The sequence below is a fragment of the Eucyclogobius newberryi genome, unplaced genomic scaffold (genome assembly GCF_026437365.1).
Source record: "Eucyclogobius newberryi isolate DKJ021-1_F unplaced genomic scaffold, fEucNew1.0.hap1 SCAF_6, whole genome shotgun sequence".
Classification (NCBI taxonomy): Eukaryota; Metazoa; Chordata; class Actinopteri; order Gobiiformes; family Gobiidae; genus Eucyclogobius; species Eucyclogobius newberryi.
In genome coordinates, this window is record NW_027316278.1 from 24,587,215 (window position 1) to 24,607,678 (window position 20,464).

Sequence of the window (20,464 nt, forward strand, 5' to 3'; positions counted from 1 at the left end):
CTGTGGAGCGATGCCCCCTTTTGGTAAGAATTGGATTGGAAGAGTACAAGCTAAATTCTTGTAATAGGAAGTTATGTTTTTAATAAATAGGTCAATCAAATATATAGTAAAGAGTTTATTTTCTATATTGGATGGATGGATAAGGTACTGAAACCTAAGCCACCAAAACCAGAAAGTACATGTAGGATTATCCATATTTCTTTTTCACAATAGCTTTATAAAGTAGTGTCATTATTCAAACCTAAAGGCATGATTATTGGACTTAAAGGACTTAAAGCTATAACATAAATATGGCATGTTTGTAGTTATTTGTCTCTAACAAATAATGATGAAGGATCAACATTGGTGGATAATACGTTTAGAGATTTCTTTCAACGACTGTAAATATCCCATAGAGTTATATAAGCCCCTGCCCTCCAACGGATACGCTGGAGGGCATTCAAGAATATAAATGCAAAAAATGTTTACTTTTGATCTAATTTTGTGTTTTAGTTGTTCAGTTCTTAGCCAATCCAATCAGGAGACAAAACGATCGCCGGATTTTGCTAACGCTGCGACTCAAAAGACAGCAAATGGCATCTCAGGTTCAGTTGTGATTGGCTTTTTTGCAGTTTGATAGCCATTACCTTTAAACAGGGTGGCCCAAACAAAGTGTACAAAGGCAATTATGACAAAGCCCAGGGTGTTTTGTGAATACAGATAGTAGATACTGACTTGTAAAAAGAAGAGATGCTGCGTGATATCTTGCACCAGTTCATCCTCAGCATTTTCAGGATAAAATTTGGCTAAAAACTGGAAAGTGATTGGCTCCTCCTTTGGTATCTCCTGATCAAGAACCTGCATCAATAAATGAGTAAATTCAATTACACGGGTCAGAACCAAGGCAGCATTAAAGAGCAGACTGTCACCCGTTTTTCCATCTTCAGCCAGGCCACTGTGTCTTTGACGTTGTACTGAAGCCCAAAGAACCACGTTTCCCTCAGGCCCAGAGCACGGCACACAAGGTCAAAAAGGTCCTTTCCTTTCAATTTGACCTGCAACAACCAAGAGGTGTCTTGAGGTGTCAGAGGTGTATAAGGTGTTAGAGGAAAGAAGCAACAAAGACATTAGGGCTGCAACGATTAATCTGATGAATGATTGTGACTAGTCGACTACTAAAATAATGTAATAATAATTTTGATCATCATTATCATTATCTTTTTATCACATCGAAAGGCATTTTATATTAAGGGACAGCTGCATTATTAAATTGATTGTCGATCAGATTTTCATAAAAATACACCATTAGTAAATATTCTGTCTAGAAGCCTTCAGTCAATATTTCTGATTAATTAACAGCTAAAAGAATCGTTAGTTTCACTCCTAATGAATATGATTCACAGTATTTTCACAGAGATGTCCAGAGCAAACATTACTTGACACAGGTTCATGGCACAAAACATAAATGCTATGACTTGGCGCCATCTAGCGTTTAATAAAAACATTTACCCCTTTCCCTAAAAATAGTTTACTGCATTAAAACTTGTCGGAGTTTGTCACTTTTAATGTTACTTAACATGTGAGGAATGTTATTGTGTTACAGTTACTGAATTAGGACGTGAATTGACAACACAATATTTATTAAATAAACAGTTATAATCAATGATACGTACCTCACAGCTGAACTCCATGTCTGACTCCATCGTACAGATTCTAACGCTAAAGTTTTTAGCCTGTTTTCTTAATAGAGAGTTAAAGCCCATTCTTGCAGCTAAGGCACTTGCCATAGTGTTTTAATGCAAGTAAAGTTTCAAATGGGCAAAGTTTAGCTCGTTGTCAACTATAAAAGCATTATCCACTGGACTTAATAGTGGACCGTTGCGTGTTGTAAACCTTTTTCTAGCATTATTGTATCAACTTCAGAGTGACAACTAACTAATTTTCTTCATCTTGCATGATAGTCACTATTACTGTGTTATAACTAAAGCTAATGCTAACTGCTAACACTACCTCAATAAAATGTACAGTGTTAGAGAGCGATATAATTATCAGACATTAATGCCGATGTGAGAAGAAAGACAAATGATTGACTCAGTACAGCTGATAAAACTTGTTTCTAAGAAATTACCGTAAAATAGTCGTGCACTGAACTTATGCTAGAAGCTAGGTATCTAAGGTAAGCCGTGTTCAAGGACTGTCAACAATGTGGTAATACTGACGTATGCTATACCGAATTTCTCCATAGTTCATACTAGTGAACTTAAGGTGCATAAAAGTGCTGTCATATAATTTTGAGATGTAAGCTGCGACGGTTCAGATAACTGAATAATACTTGATACTTGATCAAATTGTTTGTCTCAGAAAGTGACAGAAATTCTTCTTTGAGAAGGCTACACATTCGTCACAAGTTAATGCTTGACGCTAAAAACTCATCACAGTAAAAATACTATGTGGCCTGAACTTATCAGTTCCTGTTCAGTGAAAAGAATTTTGTTCACGATGCAGCTGTTTAATGTGGCTGTTTAATGTGTATTGTTACGATTGATACAAGGTTATCTGCAATTTTAACGAGCTTCTTGAAAGCGACATGACTTCTTCTTGCCTTTCAGAACAAACCAATCAGGAGGCAGATATTTTCTCAGGCCCGCCTCTCATTCCGCCCCCCTGCACCATAAAGGGGCGGGGCCAGACATATGAGGTAATCGGGGTAAACAGAAAAGATGGCGACTTCTGTGGCCGAAGAGGGACAACCAAGTCTTAACGGGATTTATAAAGAGTGTCAGTCTAAAAAACTCACCGACCTGCCAACAGAGTTGATTGAACACATATTTTGCTTTCCTGTTTTAAAACATGATGACATTTGTAACGTTTCCTGTTGTTGCAAGCGGCTACACGACGTTTGCCACGGAAGGGGGAAGGTCTGGGAGCACCAGTACAAGCTCAGGTGCCATGGTCTTTGCCTTATCGGATAACTAGATTAGCTTTTAGTAGTTTGTTGCATAGTACATCTTCTCCTGTATGTTTTGGCATCGTGAAATTGATCTTTCTTGAAAACCCGTGCACGCATGTGATGATATAGTCTCAAATTGGCTAGCTGTAACCCTCTTTGACATATTGCTGATGCACCACATTTACAGTGTGTCTTGTCACTCCACTGCACAGGACATCATGGCATTAGTTTAGAAGTTGGATGAACCTGACTCACTTGTATATATTTTCTAATATAAAGACATTTAAACTGGTGACCTTGAATGCATATAAGAAGTGCATTGCAGAGAGGTATGCAGCTAAAGTCTTGTTCTTCACTTGACTTTTACAATTATTGTTTATTCTTCTCACTGCTAAATAACAATGTATGCCAGTATCAGTGAACTAACTAGTAATTCATCGGTTTCAGAATCATGTTGAATTAGGACTACTGTCATAGCAATTAACACTTTAAAGCAAAACACATTTTTAATTGGATCTATATCTATATAGATGCATAGAATATTGATTGAATATATTATGAAACATCTACAGATGGCCAAGGTTGCAGAAATTCTATCGTCAAAATGAGTGCTGTGACTGGCTCAAAGAATACAGGACACGCCACAGAGTTGGAATACAAATTAGAGGGACGGTTGAATCAATCTCCAAAAGATTCTTCACTGAGGTTGTAAGTAGTATTTTATTGTGCTATGATATGACTGTGTATTACTGTGGATTGTATGAATATGTTTTAAGTTCAACTTTTCCGCTGACAAGATCTGCTCCTTAGCCTTGTGTTGGTCAGGTATTGGGGGACAGTTTTGCAGAGATTGAGTCCTTGGGAATGCCTGAGCACTTTTGTGAAGATGAGCTCCTCTTCATCCTCAACACAGATAAAAGGTGAATCAACGCAATGGTTCTGAATACATCCTGCAACCATGACTGACTTGTTATAGTTACAAACAATGACTGTTCACATTTAATCTATTTTTGTTGTTTCTTATTTCTTAGGAAAAGCTTGACCTTGAAATACTATGCAAGGAAAATTCTATACTTCTTAAGACAGCAAAATATCCTCCGTAGTTTAAAGACATTCTTGGAACAGCCTGAAGAACAGCAGTCGGCACTTCAAGGTAAAGTACTATGTAATTGTCAATACCCACCCCTATACTTAATATTTGTTTTGTTTGTTTACGCTGATGATTATTATTGATTATTCAGATATAGTAACAAACCAATGTGCAAACATTTTGTGGCTGAGAGTCAAGTATTGTTCAAAGCATGAATAATGAACTGTGAAATGAACCACCAAAGGGAATTAATATCCCCTATTGGAAAGGTTGCACTACAAGTTTGTTTCATTTTTAATTGACTCACAAACCTATTTTTAATTTTCATTATTAACTAAATTCAGCATATTTCTAAAACAACAATTGCGATTGTATAAATTTTTCAATACATCTCTCACCTTGTGCATTCAAAACAACAGAGTAACATTATATCTTGTCCTTTCCATTCAGGGGCTGTCCTGGTTGATCAGTATTGTAATCCATTGGCTGATGTGACTCTTGAAGGTGTATCAGCACAGTTGGATGAGATGGTAGAGAAAGTCAAGAAAATGCTAAGAATTAAGAATCCATCCCACCCCAACTTGCGTTGTGCTCAAGGTTAGAAATCATACTTTATTATTGGAGATGTTTCATTATGAATTATTTATTTATTTATTTTTTGTATAGGTAACTGTTTTGAAACAGAGGACACTGAACTTCAGAGGCAGGTGCTGTGGGCCCTAAACTCTGTTTTATATGAGCAGCTTCAGTTCAAAGGCAATGAATTTGACTACTACAATCCTCTGAATTCATACATTCATCAGGTATTATTTAATATAAAATATATATATAATGTGTTTTTATCTTAAATTAAATACATGTTAATCTTTCCCTTAGGTGCTACTACGCCATACAGGCATTCCTATAAGCCTCTCTGTCCTCTACATGACACTAGCACATAAGCTTGGGGTTCATTTGGAACCAGTCAACTTCCCCAATCACTTCTTACTACGCTGGTGCCAAAGAACAAGGGGGTATGGTTTATTCCAATACTTAAGTAATAAATACTACCTGTATACATTTTCAATTAATTCAAATAATACATAGTGCTCCTGTATTACACAGAAGTGAGGACATCTATGACTTCATCTACATTGATGCCTTTGGAAAGGGAAAGCAGTTGAATGCTAAGGAGTGCGAGTATCTCATTGGCCATCAGGTGACAGCAGATTACTACAGTGCCATTAGTACCACAGAGGTGCTCCTCAGGATGGTGGGAAATCTACTCAATATTGGCAAAAGGGGGTAAGGCAAAAAAAATTAAAGTCTGAATTTGTCAAATAAAGTTGAAGAAATGTGTAAATATTATTAAATAAAAATGTAACATGTTTAAGGGAGGGCAATGAGAAGTCCTATCAGCTTTTAAGAGACTCGCTGGACCTTTACCTCACAATCAACCCGGATAATGTGCAGTACCTGCTGCTCCAGGCTCGCCTCTACTTTCACTTGGGAATTTGGCCGGAAAAGGTAAATATTACTTTTAGGAATGCCTACACATGGTTGCACATCAAACCAGTACTATAACATAATGCTAGTGTTATAACATGTAATTAAAGCCAAACCAGGGATGGGGACAACAAAATAGCCTTTGCAATTAATTGATTTACCCATTTAATTGCAACGTTCAATTGTAATGTCCCTGACAAATAAATCAAATAAAATCTTGATGTCTGTATAAAGTTGCATGCTTTTTCCACTCCAGGTGCTAGATATCCTGCAACATATTCAGGCATTAGATCCCTCCCAGCACGGGGCTGTAGGTTATTTAGTGCAGCACACACTGGAGCACATTCAGCACAAGAAGCATCCTGTTGCTCCTGATGAAAAGAGACGCAGTGCTCCTGAACATCTGGAGGTCCAGTACTCCGTGGGACTTATCATGAAACATAAACGGTCTGTTACAGTTTCACATTCATTCATTGTCTTTGTCAAGTCTTAATTTACATGGTTAATTTTAGGTCGGGATATAACTGTGTTATCTATGGCTGGGACCCCAAATGTACTATGAGTCAGGAGTGGATCACAACCATGAGGGTCCAGCAGCTGTCCAAAGGTGCTAACCAGCCCTTCTACAATGTTCTTGTGCAGGACGGTACATGTCGCTATGCTGCACAAGGTAAAGTGATGCAAACTTATTTGATGTAAACATTTAAACAATATACTGTATACCACTTCTCACTGCTCATCTTTTTCTATCCTACTTTTTCTCAGAAAATCTGGAGCCCCACTCTGCCCCACTGGAAATAGGTCACCCTGAGGTGGGACGCTATTTCTCTGAGTTTGTTGAAACCCATTATGTTGCTAATGAAGAACTACAGACGCGGTACCCCGAGGACAAACGGGAAACTCTGGGTAGAGTACATGAGCTTTACCACGGACTCTCTCTGGACACTGAACCACCAACATGTAGCAAACCACTAAACATGCCACATGCGTCGCAGACGTGAAGACGACCACAAACCAGGAAACCCTTTCTTCATTCACCATTACCACAAGCTTGTCGTAGAAAGGTTGCATTAGTGCTATGTAATGAATGAGACAAACAAAAAGTAGTTGCAGCGATCAATACGGTTTATCTGAAAAGATATATTCTCATCTTCATATATACAGTATATTTACATAAACTCTGAAGTATTATACAAGTGTAGCAATGCAAAGTATGCATTTGGTCTCTACACAAAATAAACCATCTGTCCTGCTTTAAAGGAGGTATTGGTGAGAATGTGAAGTATTGCACGGAACAGAAAAACTGATAAACCAAATGTAAGAATGGTAAAAGTATGCACTCCCAGTAGTGAATGCCCCAAACCCATAAGGACATACAGATGCCCCTTCAGACCTGTGCCATTATAATATCCAACCCTTTTAGTCCGCAGGACACGTTCAGAAAGACTGTATATTCATCTTATTTTAACTTTTCCCATGGTTTTACTGTGCATTTATGAAATGTTTAACTGAAACATTTATTTACTACCACTATGTTCTAACATGTAGAACAATGACGGCCTGTGTCACCCTTGTGAAAATGAACAAAATAAAACAATCTTTAATGTTTTTGTTTTATATTCGGTGCACCTGTCCTGCGCCATAAGACTATTTTGACATTACACGTTATTCTTATTACTGTACTTTTAAAAACATAAAACTGGTTTAGCTCAAATACATTTGGCTTGCTGTCTTTTATCTGTGAATAACTTTACAGCGCGAGTTTGCCGCGGACACTCGGGGTTTAGGACCTGGAGGACTCTGGAGGACACTGATTGCGCCATGACTCTGGTGGCTCATGTGCGCTTTGACGCTCCACTGACAGCAGTAGGAAAATGGGAGCCACACAGACACGCACCGAGGCTATTGACCATGAGCTCTCCGACAGGACGGGATGTAAGTAACTTTGGAGACATGTTTCACTTTTGGGAAACTTGTGCGCTTTGAGCCTTCAGACAGAATCTACAGGAGCGAGCTCGAAGTTTGGAGAAGCAAGTCTTATGAGTGAAGGGTTTAAAACACTTTTATGTTAAGTCATAGTTTTGAAGTTTGCACTATTATTTGATCAGTAATGTTTGGTTGGATTTGGGCTGTGCTCCAGTCCTGGAGGTCTCAGAGTTTGTGTGCTTCTGTCAAGTCGGGAAAAACACGCCAGTATAAGTACATCTACGACTCAAATACAAACTAGGAACCTGCGCCAATCAGCCTAAATGTGGATACATTGTGTTAATTTATTCCCTGACATCGTTTAATAAACTCGAAATTAAATATCAATGTTTGCGAATGAAATGTTGCTTTATTTACATCAGCTCCGTGTAGACTTTAAATCTCAGATGCGCAGGAGCAAATAAAGGTAAAATAACACAATATCAGTACAATCACTGAAGCTGTCAGTTTTTGTTTTTATTTAAACACATCCAGTCGCAGCATATGGTCCATTTTCTAACTCGGGCTTTGAACATTTCCCCGCGTTTTCGAACAAGAATTCCGATTGGAAAGTAAAAATGTTTGTCAAAAAATCCGAGCTTCGAGGACGACTGGAACGCACCATTACCGAGGCCAAGAGCTTATTATTTATAGTTTGTTTAATAATCTGAGGTGAGAGCGTGCAGTGGCATGCAGAGATGATGAACGAGAACACAATCTTCAACACCTTTATTGATGAGTGGTATTGTCCGGTGAGACTTTGACCCGTTTATGGCTCTTATGTTTAACTATTATTACCCTTTGTTCATCATAAATGCAAAGCCATATAGTTAGGTTGTGTCATACCACATTCAGTCCTGCCCATGTGAAAAGCATTGTGCCTCACCCCATCACCACTGCAGCTCGTGAAGCAGTCATTTAATTGTCTGTGACAGTGCAACTAGTCAGCAAAGTAAAATAACAATTGTGGTCACCGGTGGATAATAATGAGTACAGTGAGTTAATGATTAAGTGAAGTGTTTAAAATGGCATTAAACGGTCAGAGAGTGTGTTTGCACTGTCATTAGTCTGATAACACAACCCAGGAGACTGAGTTGCATGCATCAGAACACTGTGTAGAAGATATGCCTTAACTCGTTTGTTCACCAACCTCAAGACCAGAGATTTGTTTGATTTGTATTTGTATTTTTCATTTTTAAAACAAAACAGACACACACACAAGACAAAATTGAGGCAATTGAGTCATCTTTTTTCCCACCCATTTGACAAATATAAGTTATAATTCGTCTGGTCCTTAGCAGTCAGATTACTTTGTGTGAGAGTTCGAATCCCGACTCAGAGCATTTACTGCATGCCCTTCATTCTCTCTCATCCCCCATTTCACACTGTCATTTCCTGTCTGATAAAGCCTACGGGCAAAAAATAATAATAATAATATTGTCTGTAAAGTGGGATATGAGATTGCTTTGTTAAAGTGTGTTATGCTTGGATTTGTTTTCAGTTTCATTGGAACAAATCAATATTCTTCACAAGAGATTTAAGAAGCTGAGTGGAGAGTCAGAGACTATCAGGTAAAAATGTCAAACTACACTACATACACAGTATTTTACATGAGACACTAAATGGTAAGCATTTCCGCCATTGAGAAACGCTCAGTAAGCTGCTTATACAAATGATTAATATCAGCTAAAGCAAATATTCTTAATGTGTCTCCTCCCTATGCACACTGATAAATAAACGGAGGTCACAATGGTATTTAGCTGTAGGTCTGCATAGACTTCTCGGTCTTAAAAAAGATCTCATGTTGTTGATGTCATGTTACTCCCTGTAAACAATGTCAAGTGATTTATTGTTTTACCCTGGCATTTGTCTTGTCACTCCACAGCAGGGAAAACTTGAACAGCATACCCGCTCTCACTGACAATCCAATCAAAAAGCAGATTATTGAAGCCTTCTTTGATAAAAGGTATGTGCAGTCACATTCCACATTACTCTGCCTTGGGAAACAAGTGCAAAACGCATAATAATTTAAAGCTGCCGTAATAGCACAGTTAGATGCCTTACCTTTTCACATCTGAGTAGGATTCAAGCATGAAGTCCCTGCTCCTTTTACCACGCAAACAGGAACAAAGAAAATGTCCCTTAATGCAGTTAGTCCATAGATCTTACGCAAGGATTTGATTAGCATTGGCCCATTGAGTTCAATTGGACCTGCAGTGTTGCTATGCTATTAACATTATTTAAAACAAGCGTAAACTTAATGTAAAGGGGACACTGGGACATGTGGTCACACTTTTTTCATTCCCGTCTCTGAAAACAAATGTACCAAATAAAAGAGTTTTGAATTGGGTGATGTTTGGTTTAAAGTAGGTATTTACTCTCACGGTACAATATTCATTTCACGGTATGATATATTTTGTTGAATTTTCCATCTACTACTTTTTCCATAAAAGGGCCTTGATAAGACTTGGATGTAAATTATTTCTGTCTTAACAATTAAACTATAGTTTTCAGACTGAAAGAAGTAGGTCTTTAAACCTTTCTAACTCATTCCTAGCCCTCACAAATCCTTTGGCACATCACTAGTGTCCAACTTTTTGGGTCACTTGCACAGCTTTAGAGACGTTTTTTTTGGAACCAAAAGTGAAGCAAGGTGATGTCCCTAAACAGTAAACAACTCTCATCCCAAAGTGTCATCATCACTCACATGGCTATTTCTTACCAGTTTGAAAAGATAAAATGTTTAATAATTTGACAAAAACAGTATACGCTTTCTGGAGGAAATAGTCGGTTACCCCAACTTTAAGATATAAAAGTGTTTCAAGCCTATATGGTACATGAGACTACACTTTTGAGTATGATATATTTAAGGTTTTACCAAATACTTTGACTGTTTTTTTCCAATTTGGTAATTTTGTTCTTGGTCTACAGTATGTAGACCCTTTGTTTTTGTTTTGTTTTTAGCTGTTGCTGCAACAAAACAACGTCTTAAGCAAAGAAGCTTAGAACATCAAAATATAAATAAATGTACGTTACATTTTTACTTTAGTTCACTAAAATTTGCCATTTTATGTTTGTGAACAACATTTTGTTTTTGTTTTTGAAAGCACTGCAGTGTGATAACCTGGACACTGTAACATGCCCTGGTCCCTCTTTTTCTCTTGAAAAAGGGACAGCATTAGGAGGGCACTGTAGGCTAATCCAAAATTGTCGATTCTATCCCCAAACCTCTCTTTCCTATAAAGGCAGCTCTGGCTTGAGTATCAGCTTTCCACCAACAAGAGTGAATTAATAATATAATTTACAATAACAAAAAAAAACTAAAAGAACTACAATCACTCAAGAAAATCATGTCCAAGACAATGATCAATATTCAATATAGACTAGAATGGGAAATAAATGGATTTTTAATGTGCATTCTATGCAAGAGTAATATTACCCATGTGTTTCAGGAACCAGTGTAATGGCCAGGTGGGGGCTTATGAGGAGATTGGCTTTGAGGAGTTCCTGATGGTCATGTCTCACTTCCGTCCTCCCTCACTGAAGACTTCAGCAGACGAGAAAATGGCAATGAGAAAAGAGAAGCTTCGCTGTACGCCATTTATTTATTACTGTTATGAAGCATAAACTGTATTTCATCTGCGCAAGTCATTTTGGACCCTCTATAAATACACTTATCAAAGGTCACAAACAGACGCTCTTAGATTGACGTCCAATTAATAGCATGGGCGAGTGTTGGATTCCTTCCTCTAAATTAGACATGACAATTGACAGCTTGTATGTTCGAATGTCACAGGCGTAATGCTGTTCAAAGCTAGCCATGAATACGGTTTTGTCTCACTTATTAGCAACCACATTTATTGGAATTCATTTTCACAGAAGTGGAGAAAGGTGTGACGCTGTTGTTTGAGTTTGGCAGGAATAGCTGGATAAACAAGTGACTAGACAAAGCATCTGGTGGAGTGTAAAAGTGGTTACACATGCCGTGGGTTTACTTGAGCTTTTTTGGTCCTCTGGGATTACGTGAAATTTAATTGTATTTTTTTATTTTTATTTCTAATACTAATTTAGAAAAGAGCCGAGTTCTAAAAAGGAATCCCTCTATGTCATTAATGCACACAATTCCATCCAAAATGCAGGGACAATTTCACAATTTCACAGGGACACAAATCGTTTTACACACACAAATCGTGATCCAAAAAAATAAAGGTGACAAATCATAACTAATGTAGAAATTGGATGAGATTTGGCCCTTGTTTACTTATGCTCATCTCCAACCAGGAAGTAAAGTTCTAAACTCGTCATAGTCAAACTATGGAAAACAACTACTTCATATTAAGGCCAAGTTTGTTTTAAGTTACAGGGGCAAACAAAGCCTAAAATGAGATGTATCCAAGTCTAGGAAGCTCCAGAGTTATTTACCTTTCTCTACCTCAGATGAACACCTTCTACCACACTTGTTTCCTTTACTTTATTGAAACCATTTCCTCAGACCAGTTCCTTTCGGATTAAATTATGTTATTTCCATTTGTGCCCCTAGTCCTATTCAACATGCACGACACTGACAACGATGGCAAAATCACGCTGGACGAGTACAGAAAAGTAAGCCATCTCGTGCTGCAGCGATCACTGTTGATGTTTCACCTTGAAAGCGACCTTGCATGTATCCTGACACTTGCACATGTTTCTCTAGGTCGTGGAGGAGCTGTTGTCGAGAAGCGGCACCATTGGACTGGAAGCTGCCAAGGCCATTGCAGACGCTGCCATGTTGGAGGTGGCAAGCACCAGTATGCCCGACATGGTAACTCTCTCTTCATTATCAGGAAACAAACGGTCTACTTTGCCTGTCAAAACATTTATCATACATTTGTATTTCCGCAGCCTGCCGACTACTTTTATGAAGGAATTACTTTTGAACATTTTGAACAGGTGCACTATGATTATGCTTCACTTCCATCATCATTTGTAGGCTTTTTTTGCAACGATTTACTATCCGTTTTATTTACAGATATTAAATGGCCTGGAAATGGAGTCAAGAATGCACATTCGCTTTTTGGATGTAAACACGGTCACAATGCGTTGTGATAGGAAATAAAAGGTGAAAGTTGAATTCATGTTATCATTAAATTGTTTATTTTATTTTAATACAATGTCTTGTTTCTGTTGTAGTTGTAGATCGATGGAACCAGCTGTGATTTTAAATGTGTTCGCTGTCCTGGTTTCCCATGCAGACTTCTGCTTTGCTGTTGCTTCCCTCTTTGAGTTGTTGTCTGCGCTCACTGTTACTGCATGTCCTCTCTCAGAACGCTGCAGTCAGTTATGCCGAGGGGCAGCTCTGGTATTCCCAGGGTAGTGTGGCCCCAATCCAAAAGAAAAACATACCATTCCCCAATATATTTATCTCACAATCTACTGTATCTACAACAACCTTTGACAATCAAGCAACGATGCAATTTTAAACACTTAAATTTAATTGGGGGAAAATGTGGGAAAAAACATATATACAAAACAATATATACAATAAAAACATGGTGCCATATTCAAGCAAAATTGTAGAGGCCAATTTTTCCTCCGTGTCTGAAAGAAAAGAAGGTTTTAATCTATTCACTTCAAAGCATATTTGAAAAACGATTACTGCAGAAACATTAGCGCAGGATGAGAACTGCTGTGGAAGAAGTGCACTACTTTACTACAGAAATACAAACAATAAAGCAGCTCAAAACGTGAAAGAAGTGACTACAATGGAGATTTTCTTTCAATCTTTTATTGATAATTAGGCCCGAGCCCGCGTTGCAACTGTCCGACATGTTTGGTACCCCGTCGCCCCTGGCAAGTACAGTGAACTAGCCCATGCCGAAGGCATGGATCATGCATACTTACTCCTGCTACGCCCATTCACTCATTGTTGACAACAGCAGCACGAAGCGCTGCATTCCTCCAAAAACACTCCTGGCATCGTCCCGTACGCGAGAATCCATGCCGCAGGCATGGGCCATGCTTGTATCTGCTCAAATCAATGGAAGTCTATGGGGAGTGGGCGGGGCATCCCGACGGAATAGGGAGTGACGAGCGCGTAAGCGCTCGTAATGATGATTCCACCCCATGGCGGCATCGGGAAGGCTTAGAGCTTTCAAACTATGTATAATTTGTTGTTATAGTGGAAACGGCTATATTGTTTTTGCTAAAAATATTAGCAAAAACAATAAGCTGGCGAGAGGCCTATTAATCTCGTAAGGCCGTGCGAAGCACGGCTGCGAAAGTGCGCACATAGTGCACACGAAATCGAGCGCAAAGCGCTCGCCCACTTCCAAACACTCACTAACGCACTCCTTCACTCACGCACACCCCGTGCATACTAATTAGTAGTAGGAAAATGGAACATTACCGTTGTAAACGGGCAAAGCCCGTGCAAAAGTGCGCACTAAACGAGCACTTTACATTGGGATGACGACCGCGAAGCACTCATTTGCGCTAAGTAGCTCACGAATACGTTCCCCATATCTTGCATGTTCCGTGCATATGCAATGCAAAAATTGAACATTATTACTGTATAGAGTGGGCGGAGCCCACTCAAAATTAACGAAAGTACCCGTCAGTGACCAGGGACCCACACCATGAGGGAGCGCTTTCCGAAAATGTATAGTTTATGATATTTGAAAAATGGGAAACATTGTTTTCGCATCGGAATATTATTCTTTCTTTCTTTCTTTCTTCTCGGGACCAACCCCCCTATTTTTCACCCAGTGAACATTGACGAAAAGTCACAAAAATTAGCACACCTCTAAAAATCGTGCCTCTCTACATTCTGGCTATTTCCTTTTTCTAAAATTAAAAAAATTGGCGCGTCAGCGCCCCCAAATGTACCAAAAATGCATTGAGAGATGGGAAATGACCCAAAAAAAATCTGATCGTAGAATCATGAAATTTGGCGCAGAGGTAGATGGTGACAAGAGAAGTAAAAAATATTATTACGACAACGCCGTCCGCCCAACCAAATGTCGGCCATATTGCTTCAAAAATGGCTAAACATGACTTTGGAGTTTTTCCAAACGTCGTACTTTTACGAACTCCTCCCAGGGCGTTGGCCCTAAAAAGCTGAAATTTGGTGAAAATGCTACTGAGGAGTGGGACATCAAAAGTTATCCAAATTACATTGATACCTGTCACGGTCTCTGAGCGGCGAAGCCGCAAACTGTAGCAAGAATTTCAGAAATCTTCCAAATTTTACATTTCTGCCGTTTGCGCAGATAAAGTCCGAATTGCGTCAAATTAGAATCAGTTGTTAAACTCTTTGCCCTAAACCTACTTGAAGTGAAATAAATTAATTTGGAGCCACAGCGCCCCCTACAGATTTTATATGGAGGTTAAATGTTTAGTTTTGCGAAATTATATGAAATTTGACACACAACTCAATTTTAGAATCCCCATCAAAAAAGTCAATGAGACCCATGTCATAATTGTTATGGCGTTGCCGTAACGATGACCGAAACCTTCCATGTTATTCCAATGGGGAAATTGCCAGAACATGTTTACACTTTAGACTTTCACAAACTCCTCTTAGGGCGTCAGCCCTATTAACCTGAAATTTGGTGAGACTCATCTTCAGGGGTGGACCATCAAAAGTTATCCATATTTTATTCAAAGAGTCACGGTGTCTGTGCGGCAAAGCCGCACATTTTGCCAAGAATTCAAAATAAAATAGCTTTTTGATGGTAAAACAAAGGGGAGAAGATGTGACAGCGTCACAGATTCAGCAGTAGGCGTAATAAAAGGACAATTGGGGCGTGTTAGCGCCCCCTCCTCTTGCGGCGTGGCGGCGGCGTAGCGAGGGCCGATCATTGCCGCTTGCGGCTATATTTATTATTATTTTTCTTGTTCTTCATCGCTTTGAGCTCTAATTTGACCCCCTGAACATGCTCAAAAACTCACCAAACTTTGCCCAAAATTCAGAATCTGCGAAAAATTTGATTTTTTCTGGGCCATTTTTTTTTCGTTAAAAAATGGCGCGACAGCGCCACCGACAAAAGTCAAAATACATTGCGCCTATGGGAGACGCCCCGAGGTCAACTTTGTCATAGAGCTACGAAATTCGGGACACGCATTCCTCTCGTGAGGACAGAAAAATATATATTATTGTGGCCACGCCCCCAGACTTACCCTATGCCCGCCATCTTCCTTTGAAAATGAAAACACGCTGAGTTAGCCATTTTGTTCACGTCAAACTTTGACGAACTCCTCCTAGGGCGTTTTGCCCACCGACTTCAAAATTGGTGTACGTCCTCTGGACAAGTGGGGCATCTAAAGTTATCCACATTTTTGGGATACCTTTTACGGTCTGTGTGCGGCGCAGCCGCAAAGTTGGACAACTTATTTTGAGATATTGCAATTCTAAAAATTGCTCCCATTTGATCAAAACGAGTCCGATTAGGACCAAATTTGAATCAGTTGTTAAACTTTCTAGTTTGGACCAGTTTAGGATGACAAAATTGAAATGGGCGCGATAGCGCCCCCTACAGAGTTGCCTTTGAGTGAACATTGATGGACAAAAACTGCTTTTACACAAATGTTCTAAACTTTGCCCAAAATTCTATTTTGGGGTCACGAGCAAAAGGCCAATCAAACTTATGCCTTAATTTTTACGGCGTAGCCATAGCCATGACAGAAACCTCCCATGTTATCCCCATGGGAAAATTGCTAAATCTCTCGAATATCCACATTTTTCTGTTTCACACTTTAACGAACTCCTCCTAGGGCGTTTTGCCCACCGACCTCAAAATCGGTGTACGTCCCCTAGACAAGTGGGGCATCTAAAGTTATCCAAATTTTAAGGATAACTTTTACGGTCTCTGTGCGACGGAGCCGCAAACGTTTCCCAGAATTCTGACTATTTGGCCTAGAAACAATAGAGTTTTTCCAAATGACATGATATTTTGCACAAAATTCTAATTTGCCATCCTGATCATACAAGTATGAGGAGCCAAAGTCATATTTTGTACGGCGTAACCGTAGCGATGACAGAAACATCCCATGTTATCCTTGTGGGAAAATCGCAAAATCGCTCAAATCACCACATTTTTACGCTTCACACTTTAACAAACTCCTCCTAGGGCGATTGTCCGATCAAACTCATATTTGGGGAAAATCATCTATACAAGCGGGGCATCAAAAGATATCCATCTTTTGATTCTAAGTGCTACGGTCTCTGTGTGGCGGACCCGCAAATATATGTCACAAATGGGAAAACAGCGAAATCTCTAAAATGACCACATTTTTACGCTTCACACTTTTACGAACTCCTCCTAGGGCGAAAGCCCGACCAAGCTCATATTTGGGGAAAATCATCTACACAAGCGGGGCATCAAAAGTTATCCATATTTTGATTCTAAGTGCTACGGTCTCTGTGCGGCGGAGCAGCAAATTTGACTGACACTTGTGTTCATTTGCACTGGATTGGCCATGTCCAATGTGTCACCGTCTGTCAAGTTCTTTAATTCAACACACAATAAGGGCGCCATGGGCCGTTGGATGCCGCTTGCGCCTTTAATTAGATTGTTTTTGCTATCTGTCCAGATTTGAAATCCCAATATCTTTTTTTTTCTTTAATTATTTTTGCAGATGTGTCAGTTTTTGTGAAAAACATAATTGTATGGCAGACCTGTATTATTTATGTCTCACACACAAAACTTATTTTATTGTGAAGGGGCTAAGGAAGTATTAGAGGGGTGAAGGTATTTATGGTGACTGTTGTTACACAGGTGTGGTGGATGGAAGTTAATAAAGAAGAGACAGAAACGTACCTCTCGTCTGCTTATTCTAACTTCCACAATATTCTTGATATTTAGTGAAAAATATGGTTTCAGTAATATGTCTGTATCCACACTTGAATGCGTGTGTTTGACTTGGATTAAAAAAATGGAAAGCAGAGGTGCAGCAACAGACCAGCAGTGAACTGTGTTCCTCGGGGGGATATTGGCCCCCACTGCTGTGCCTCACTGGATGGCTGAAAACATAATGGTGCGTTCGTGGTCACACAAATGCCACATCAAAATTAAAACTAAACTTGGACAATACCAGAACTAATCCAGAAGAAGAAAAGACCCAAAGCAGGTCTGAATCAATAATAAACTGAATCACAAGGTTGTTTTTTCTTTTTTTGTTTGATTATTATTGTGGTTCTTTGAGAACTTTTGTGCAGCATTTTGGAAACGGTGGCTTGTTTATTAAAATGTGCCATTTAAAATATTGTAGCTTTGGATTTTAAATTAGCTAAAACCATGACCAAATCAGGACAATTGACAGCTGTGAATGTGTCTCTAGTTCCAAAGATTTTTTTATCAGTTTTTCCAAAGTTTTTGAGAGCACATAGAGGGGCTCACGTGTTTAGTATTCTGCCACAGCTTGATCCCCATCCTCATCTCCCATACACAAATCCGCCCCTCGCCTCCACCGCTTAGGATCTTCCAGTGATCCATTCATATTCATTCCAAAATAGCCAACTTTGAAATTCTTTAAGAAATATCAAGTATTTACTTTGCAAGGACTGCTGACTGCTGTGCTCCTTCCCTGGCCATGTGCTTGTGGCAGCAACTAGCTATTTAGCAAAACTGCAGAGCTAATTTGCTAAAATTTCTTCATTAGCAAAACACTCCTCACATAGATTTAAGAAGCTGAGTGGAGAGTCAGAGACTATCAGGTAAAAATGTCAATATACAATACATACACAGTATTTTACATGAGACACTAAATGGTAAGCATGAGAAACGCTCAGTAAGCCTGCAGTTATTTTATTACTTGATTTACGGATTTTTTAATTAAATATATTGCACAGGCGGACGAAATATAAATATAAATTAAATTTCAAAAGATGTTTCCGTCCGGGTTTGCCCAAAACGCACCACGGGAGGAGAGGGGGGGAGACGCGGCGCGCAGGTGAGTGTAACAGTATATTTAGCGTGTTTTAGACGGACAGAACTGACGCTTAAGTGTGCAACCTCCCCCAACCACCCAGTCACGGCAAAACGTGCTGGAAAAAATTCGGTAAACGGGTTTTTTTCCCCGGACCGCGCGCAGGGACAGAGCAGCTCGGAGCAGATCCGTCAGACTTCCGCAGGAGTTTGGCGAGAAATTGCTTCACGCGCTCTTATCTTTTGACTTAATACCGCTTTTTACATTTAATTTAATGCTATTTTGCGTTGTTGGCAGTACTTCATAAAAAAAAATTGATAATAATTCATTTTATTTATATTGTAGAAATCAATCATCTAAGTGCGCCGGATCCGTAAACCAAGTAATAAAATAACTACGGCCTTACGTCATCATTTGTAGGCTTTTTTTGCTACTTGTTGATAATGGAGACAGAGTTTTGTTTACAGAAATTAAATGGCCTGGAAATGGAGTCAAGAATGCACATCCGCTTTTTGGATGCAGACACAATGCGTTGTTATAGAAAATAAAGACAAAAGTCGAATTTATATGTTATCCTTAAATTGTTTACTTAATTGTAATAGAATGTCTTGTTTCTGTTGTAGTAGGTGTAGGTCGATGGGGCCATTCATAAACCAGCGGGCAAGTTTAGACATAAAGCTGAAAGAACCCATGGACAACATTAGTATTATTTGAATATAAATGTATTGGATTTCTAAGCACAGCTATAACAAATTAGAGCCTGTAATTAGAGCCTATTATTGTCTCAAATGCTTGACTTAAAGTGTAATTTCATGTACTTAAGGGTTTTATAAAGTACACGAGTATACTTTTAGCGGCTGTGATTTTAAATGTGTTCGCTGTCCTGGTTTCCCATGCAGACTTCTGCTTTGCTGTTGCTTCCCTCTTTGAGTTGTTGTCTGCGCTCACTGTTACTGCATGTCCTCTCTCAGAACGCTGCAGTCAGTTATGCCGAGGGGCGGCTCTGGTATTCCCAGGGTAGTGTGGCCCCAATCCAAAAGAAAAACATACCATTCCCCAATATATTTAGCACACAATCTACTGTATCTACAACCACCCTTTGACAATCAGGATAAGCAATCTTGCTATTTTAAACTTAACTATAACATTTTTTATTGTGGAAAAATGGGTACATAAATAAATATATATATAACAATAAAAACAGAACTTATTTCATGGCGCCACAGCCAGGCCAATGTTGAGGTTCATAGTTCTCCACCCGGTTTTAATTTCAGACACGTTAGTAATTTACCACTACTATTGCTAGGTCAGATTGCGTAACTGTGTGGCTGTTAAAAAAAAATAAACAAACTGTTTTTAATAATAGCACTAACACATTTGACAATTGAGTGTTTTTATGAATGCATAAATAATTTAAATTAGTATATAAGTACAGTTCTCATTACCAAAACATGAATCTCATCCACCGCAACAGGTACTCAATTGTTGCGGTGGATGATAATGGTGGAGGATGAGTGGCGCTAACATTTTAGGCTAATCATGTAAGCAACATGGTGGCCAACAAACTTCCAGCTAGCTTTTCACATTTAGTCCTCAGTTGTATGTAATGAATTTTAACTGGAAAATGCTGTTTCAGTAATGAGAATTAAAAAGTATTGTAACCACTTTTTTATTTTGTTTAATCGGAGGAGAAATGAAGATATTGATTTACCTTGTGTCCATCTTTTGGTGTCACATCAAAAGTGATCCCTCCTTCAAAAATGTCTCCAAAAAGAAGGTTTCTTATGTCTTTAAACAATGCTCAAGTATAGTTGAGGAAAATGAGAAATTATGTCATGGACACACATGTTTTGCATGTTATTTTCAAAGAGGTTTTAGTATGAGACCCAATAAACCACATATTTACTGTAAGTACATACATAATTATATGGACTGTTAAAAAATGCATTCAAATAAGTAATAAACATAACAAAAAAATGTAAATTTCGCAGAATTTTACTCTAAAATGTGAATCTGAAATTATAATTACCAATTTGAAACATATATAAGATAAACTAAGTAAAACCCTATAAGATGTATGTATTATTTTA

The 20,464-nt window shown here is 38.8% G+C and overlaps 3 protein-coding genes across 5 annotated transcripts in view; 2 read left to right on the forward strand and 1 right to left on the reverse strand.

The window, feature by feature from the left end:
* Nucleotides 1-2,069, reverse strand: part of nf2a (NF2, moesin-ezrin-radixin like (MERLIN) tumor suppressor a) — a 35,641-nt gene extending 33,572 nt beyond the window's left edge. For both annotated transcript variants that reach the window (XM_072432846.1, XM_072432847.1), the window contains exons 1-3: nt 1,653-2,069; nt 909-1,034; nt 715-837 (exon numbers count right to left, since the gene is read on the reverse strand). In XM_072432846.1, the coding sequence (XP_072288947.1) occupies nt 715-837; nt 909-1,034; nt 1,653-1,766 (363 nt within the window). In that variant the 5' untranslated portion in view covers nt 1,767-2,069. The remainder of the gene's footprint in view (nt 1-714; nt 838-908; nt 1,035-1,652) is intronic.
* Nucleotides 2,070-2,657: 588 nt separating this feature from the next.
* fbxo21 (F-box protein 21) lies at nt 2,658-7,121 on the forward strand. Its single transcript, XM_072433087.1, has 12 exons — nt 2,658-2,923; nt 3,502-3,637; nt 3,740-3,849; nt 3,961-4,082; nt 4,470-4,616; nt 4,686-4,822; nt 4,896-5,032; nt 5,124-5,303; nt 5,393-5,525; nt 5,761-5,951; nt 6,017-6,174; nt 6,270-7,121. Exons 1-12 carry the CDS (start codon nt 2,700-2,702, stop codon nt 6,503-6,505), a joined length of 1,911 nt encoding a protein of 636 aa, XP_072289188.1. The 5' UTR covers nt 2,658-2,699; the 3' UTR covers nt 6,506-7,121.
* Nucleotides 7,122-7,338: 217 nt separating this feature from the next.
* On the forward strand, nt 7,339-18,990 carry tesca (tescalcin a). Of its 2 annotated transcripts, XM_072433592.1 has the most exons (9): nt 7,339-7,439; nt 8,971-9,040; nt 9,355-9,435; nt 10,922-11,061; nt 12,010-12,071; nt 12,163-12,270; nt 12,351-12,398; nt 12,478-12,567; nt 12,639-14,350. In XM_072433592.1, the coding sequence occupies exons 1-8, from the start codon at nt 7,379-7,381 to the stop codon at nt 12,562-12,564; spliced, it is 657 nt and encodes a 218-aa protein (XP_072289693.1). In that variant the 5' UTR covers nt 7,339-7,378; the 3' UTR covers nt 12,565-12,567; nt 12,639-14,350. The 2 variants fall into 2 exon arrangements, with proteins under 2 accessions (XP_072289693.1, XP_072289694.1); XM_072433593.1 differs by lacking the exons at nt 12,478-12,567; nt 12,639-14,350 and adding an exon at nt 18,842-18,990.
* Nucleotides 18,991-20,464: the final 1,474 nt, after the last annotated feature.